Source organism: Electrona antarctica, assembly GCF_951216825.1.
Source record: "Electrona antarctica genome assembly, chromosome: 16".
Taxonomy (NCBI): domain Eukaryota; kingdom Metazoa; phylum Chordata; class Actinopteri; order Myctophiformes; family Myctophidae; genus Electrona; species Electrona antarctica.
In genome coordinates, this window is record NC_136797.1 from 3,452,966 (window position 1) to 3,458,965 (window position 6,000).

General features: G+C 47.5%; 3 protein-coding genes across 3 annotated transcripts in view; 1 reads left to right on the plus strand and 2 right to left on the minus strand.

Moving 5' to 3' along the window:
- Positions 1–6,000, minus strand: part of LOC306940285 (CD209 antigen-like protein A) — a gene marked incomplete at its 5' end in the record, with an annotated part of 342,118 nt that overhangs the window by 229,775 nt on the left and 106,343 nt on the right. The gene's annotated exons all lie outside the window — the stretch shown is intronic.
- LOC306939895 (uncharacterized protein) overlaps positions 1–6,000 on the minus strand; it is a 355,389-nt gene that overhangs the window by 129,340 nt on the left and 220,049 nt on the right. The window lies entirely within an intron of this gene.
- The window catches only part of LOC306940214 (tenascin-like), a 122,485-nt gene that overhangs the window by 27,636 nt on the left and 88,849 nt on the right, over positions 1–6,000 (plus strand). The window contains exons 2-5 of the mRNA XM_079525236.1: positions 3,526–3,709; positions 4,349–4,541; positions 4,778–5,144; positions 5,301–5,499. Of these exons, the coding sequence (XP_079381362.1) occupies positions 3,653–3,709; positions 4,349–4,541; positions 4,778–5,144; positions 5,301–5,499 (816 nt within the window). The 5' untranslated portion in view covers positions 3,526–3,652. The remainder of the gene's footprint in view (positions 1–3,525; positions 3,710–4,348; positions 4,542–4,777; positions 5,145–5,300; positions 5,500–6,000) is intronic.

A 6,000-nucleotide genomic window follows, 5' to 3' on the forward strand; every position in this document is an offset into this window, starting at 1 on the left:
TTTCTCTAAATTCTCCTCATCCAGGTTGTGGAGTCATGTGGGAGTGTGCGCTTCGCTCCAGAGGGAGGATTGTGTGTTGGAACCAACCTGTATTCACACATTTTATTTGGCGCTATAATTATCGTGTGGAAACCTTGTATGTCCAAAACAGTTAACGTTTCAGAACACTGGGGAGAAAAAAAGAAGAAGAACCAATTGATCCAATGTACTTATTGTTTTAGCCATAAGCTCTAATTTTGTAACAAATTATTTTTTATGCCTTTTTTCCTCACAATTTTAGTTGTTTTGCCAATAATTGATTCCTCCCCACACACATCTCTGTGTTGTCACAGCTGCTACGGTATCCTACTGACTCACCTGACAATGAGGAGCCCCCACCGTGAGGAGATTTAGGCTGATTAGGCCCACTGGCAGAGCCTGACCAGAGCCTTTTGTGGTGGTTCTGGAGAACCGTGGGTCCGACCGAGTCCGACTCGAGTCCGGGCACTACACTCCCTGTGGGAGTGTGGAACGAATATGTCGAATATGAAGTTGGTGGGTCAAACGGTTCTCGAGTTACGTGCATTACAACCGTACACGCACACACACGCAGACACACACAGAGACATGTATAGTAGGATACCGTTCGATATCAACTCGAACGGGGCTGAGTCAGCTACAAAGCGAACTTCACAACGTTCGACGCGGCAAGTCGCTCGCTTCGGCACGCTCGGTGCAGGCATCTCTCATGGCTCAATCAAGTTTGCTTGAGACGGCGCCGTGTACTCACAACGCGAAGAGGATTCCATCATGCTTGCGGAGATACCGGGTTTCTGCCCCGACAAACAAGACAATCTCATCTTCGGGAGCAGAGCAGGGCAAATCCCCAGCAGACAGTTTGAGTAGAGCAGCAGCTGAGAGCCCCCTGTGAGCCCTGCAGGCTGCTGACAGAGGCTGACGAGCCAGCCCAAGTGTTTTCCTACTGTACATAAATACACGCTGCTTTAAAGAAAACTGTCCTGGACGGAATTAGGGATTCCTCCGTCCCGCATTGGATGCACCGTCATGTGAAAAGGGTTAGATTACATGTACATTCTGTAAATGTAATCCCTCTAGACCTGTGCCCGGTGTCCGGTGCCCGGTGCCCGGTGCCTGGTGTTCAACCGCCCCAAGTTCTCCCACACAACCATCCTTCTCCGTTCTCTACACTGGCTCCCCGTAGCGGCTCGCATCCAGTTCAAAACCCTGGTGTTAGCCTATAGGGCAGTGAAAGGAACAGCTCCTTCCTACCTCCGGGCTATGGTCGATGCCTACACCCCTGCCCGACCACTTCGGTCCGCCACCTCGGGGCGACTGATTGCCTCGTCACTCAAGGGTCCTTCTGGCCGATCCACACGGTCACGACTCTTTTCTGTTCTGGCCCCACAGTGGTGGAATGAACTTCCCACTGATGTTAGGACAGCAGAGTCACTGCCCACATTTCGCCGCAGGTTGAAAACCCACCTCTTCAGGAAACACTACCCTTCCTCTCTGCCTGACCTACTTGTTGTTAACTAGTTGTACGAATGCTTGTTTTCTATTGTTGTATTGTTTATTGGATCTTGTTTAGTCGATACACTTAATTGTTTTAGCTCATGCTCATTTGATTTAGCTATTTTGTCTCATCTGTTTAAGGAAATAGGTAGCTGATATATTGCACTTTTACCTTAGCGCTAGGTATACTCTTGGTTGCTTGTTTTTGCAGAAAATGCACTAAAGACTTCTGGTGATTAGTAGTTTTTGTTCCCTACCTATGTTGAATACACTTATTGTAAGTCGCTTTGGATAAAAGCGTCTGCTAAATGACTGTAATGTAATGTAATGTAATGCTAGTTGGGAACAATGAAAATCAGGAATGCATGTCTGTCTGTCTGTCTGTCTGTCTGTCTGTCTGTCTGTCTGTCTGTCTGTCTGTCTGTCTGTCTGTCTGTCTGTCTGTCTCCGTTTCCCGTGTTCTTGCTCTCGCGCAGCAGTATCAGTGCAGCAGCAAGCAGGATGAGCAGGGCAAAACTTCCAGTTTAAATAGCCGGTATGGAATGAGTGTGTGATTGGATGAGGTGAATCATGTGATCAATGAGTGTGATTAGATGAGGTGAATCATGTGATCAATGAGTGTGTGATTGGATGAAGTGAATCATGTGATCAATGAGTGTGTGATTGGATGAGGTGAATCATGTGATCAATGAGTGTGTGATTGGATGAGGTGAATCATGTGATCAATGAGTGTGTGATTGGATGAGGTGAATCATGTGATCAATGAGTGTGTGATTGGATGAAGTGAATCATGTGATCAATGAGTGTGTGATTGGATGAAGTGAATCATGTGATCAATGAGTGTGTGATTGGATGAAGTCAACATCTCATTAACATCTTTACAAGTTTTACACTTTTAAACCTGTAATGTGACAATGAGGTTGAAGTTGACTTTTTATGTTTGTCTTTTTACACACATACTGTAGATTGGCAGCCAAGTCTAAGGACTTTTGATGTTTGTCTAGGCTCTAGACAAACATCAATAGACTCTAGGGCACTAAAGGAAATGTGTGGCAAACAAAGTCTACAGACTTTTAAAGTTAAGTGTTTACAGCAGTTCAGTAAACATTGATGTCATTGATGTCACATGACATTAAACATTTGACCTCTTTCATAGCATTTTGACCTTTGACCTCTTTCATAGCATTTTGACCTTTGACCTTTCATAGCATTTTGACCTTTGACCTCTTTCATAGCATTTTGACCTTTGACCTTTCATAGCATTTTGACCTTTGACCTTTCATAGCATTTTGGAACCGAAATAGGGAAGCGGAACCGGTATTGGACTCAGTGTTGTTTTTTGGCAGCGAATTTCTATTTTAGTTTTAGTCATAGTCTCTAGTTTTAGTCATAGTCTCTAGTTTTAGTCATAGTCTCTAGTTTTAGTCATAGTCTCTAGTTTTAGTCATAGTCTCTAGTTTTAGTCATAGTCTCTAGTTTTAGTCATAGTCTCTAGTTTTAGTCATAGTCTCTTGAATAGTTTAAATTTACGATACGATTTTTGTCGACTAAATCTACAGGTAATTTAGTCGACTAAAATGTATTTTGGCGGGCCCTGATGCCGTCGTAATGGCTGATTTTACACTTGCTGAAAATAGCCGATCTACAAGCTCACAACGCGTCGCAGCGCGGCGTGTTGTGAGCTTGTATATCTGCTATTTTCAGCATGCAACCAAGTGTAAAATGACTTGTACTGGATCTCTTGTCCACTAGTCCCTTCCTAACATTTTAGTCTAGTTATTATTTGTTGACAAAATCAACAGTATATTTAGTCATAGTTTTAGTTTCCATTTCGTCAGTGAAAAGTTAGTTAGAAAAGGTAGTCGACGAACATTTTTCGCCATAGTTTTAGTCGACGAAAACCACACTGATTGGACTCACAAAAATCCTAACGATACCCACGTCACGGTGCAGGGCGCCCCTCACTTCACACCAGTGTGATTGTTTAGTTGTTTTGTTTTTTTGTGTTTTCAGGACCTTCATCACGATTGGCCTTCAGTGGAAGAAGATTCTACTAACGGATATTGGCTGACCTCAGTGTGACCTCCGTGTGACCTCAGTGTGACCTCAGGTTGACCTCAGTATCTCTGACATCATCAACATGTGTCCCAAAGGCCTGTTAGTGTGTCTGCTCCTCATCTCTTTGATCATCCCAACGGTAATTATTACATTATTAATAATCTCTTTGATCATCCCAACGGTAATTATTACATTATTAATAATCTCTTTGATCATCCCAACGGTAATTATTACATTATTAATAATCTCTTTGATCATCCCAACGGTAATTATTACATTATTAATAATGTCTTTGATCATCCCAACGGTAATTATGACATTATTAATAATGTCTTTGATCATCCCAACGGTAATTATGACATTATTAATAATCTCTTTGATCATCCCAACGGTAATTATTACATTATTATAATGCCCACAATGTGACTAAAGCAAAATTGAAATACATTGAATACGTTTTTTGGGTGAACCACTCCTTCAGAGCCAAACATAAATGTCAATTGTTTCCGATAATATTCCATGCCAATTTCTTAAACCATTCTGGGCGGGAACCCCTTTTGGTGTTTTAAACATTATGTCATGCCACCGAGTGGCGCGCTACGAGCTTGTAGGTCTGCTATTTTGGAGGACCAAAATCGAGGATTTAGAAGAATTTTTTTAAATTTCGAGGTCAGGCCTAAATGTGTTAATTGCACATGTTTTTTGTAACGGTCCCCTCCTGTCCTCCTCGTCCATGGTCCCCGTACCTCCTGTCCGCGGCGCTGCTTGGTGAGGTCAGCCCTTCCTGATCGACGCCGGCCTGGTGAAGAAGGTGCTGCGCCATCGCAGACAGACGCTGCTGCCCCGCGCCCAACACGGACAGAACAACAACATCACCCTGCCGTCGGCGGACCAGCCGGTGGTCTTCAACCACGTCTATAACATCAACGTTCCCGCCGCCGCAGCGTGCACCGTGGACCTGGACGCGCCAGGTATTACGGCCTAATCATAGTCTGGATTTATCGGTGGTGAGGTGACCACCGCTCCGGTGGTGGGGTGACCACCGCTCCGGTGGTAGGGTGACCACCATGGGTTAGTTTTACCCTTGCCATGGGTTAGTTTTAGTTTTAACCTGCCATGCATGTCGGCACCCCGTCTTGCCAATAATAGCATCATTTGGCACAAGTTCTCAAATGACACATCATTCTGTACCTCCACCTACTTCCAGGCACGTCGCTGCTCGATCCCAACGAGGACGCGGACGGCTCGTCGGGGGCGTCGGGCCTCCAGGCCGCCGCGGGGGAACAGGAGCACCACACCCTGGACCGCGACAACCAGATCGTGTTCACGCACCGCATCAACATACCGCGCGCGGCGTGCGGCTGCGCCGACGACATGCCCGACCTCAAGGCCCTGCTGATCCGCCTGGAGATGCTAGAGGGAGAGGTGTCCACGCTCAGGGACCAGTGTGGAGGAGACACTGCAGCCTGCTGCAGCTCCCAGCTCACAGGTAGGACACACACTGCAGCCTACTGCTGCAGCTCCCAGCTCACAGGTAGGACACACTGCAGCCTGCTGCAGCTCCCAGGTCACAGGTAGGACACACACTGCAGCCTACTGCTGCAGCTCCCAGCTCACAGGTAGGACACACTGCAGCCTGCTGCAGCTCCCAGCTCACAGGTAGGACACACACTGCAGCCTACTGCTGCAGCTCCCAGCTCACAGGTAGGACACACTGCAGCCTGCTGCAGCTCCCAGCTCACAGGTAGGACACACTGCAGCCTGCTGCAGCTCCCAGGTAGGACACACTGCAGCCTGCTGCAGCTCACAGGTAGGACACACTGCAGCCTGCTGCAGCTCACAGGTAGGACACACTGCAGCCTGCTGCAGCTCCCAGCTCACAGGTATATAGACACACTGCAGCCTCCTGCTGCAGCTCCCAGCTCACAGGTAGGACACACTGCAGCCTCCTGCTGCAGCTCCCAGCTCACAGGTATATAGACACACTGCAGCCTCCTGCTGCAGCTCCCAGCTCACAGGTATATAGACATACTGCAGCCTCCTGCTGCAGCTCCCAGCTCACAGGTATATAGACACACTGCAGCCTGCTGCTGCAGCTCCCAGCTCACAGGTAGGACACACTGCAGCCTGCTGCAGCTCCCAGCTCACAGGTATATAGACACACTGCAGCCTGCTGCTGCAGCTCCCAGCTCACAGGTAGGACACACTGCAGCCTGCTGCAGCTCCCAGCTCACAGGTATATAGACATACTGCAGCCTCCTGCTGCAGCTCCCACCTCACAGGTATATAGACACACTGCAGCCTCCTGCTGCAGCTCCCAGCTCACAGGTATATAGACACACTGCAGCCTCCTGCTGCAGCTCCCAGCTCACAGGTATATAGACATACTGCAGCCTCCTGCTGCAGCTCACAGGTATATAGACACACTGC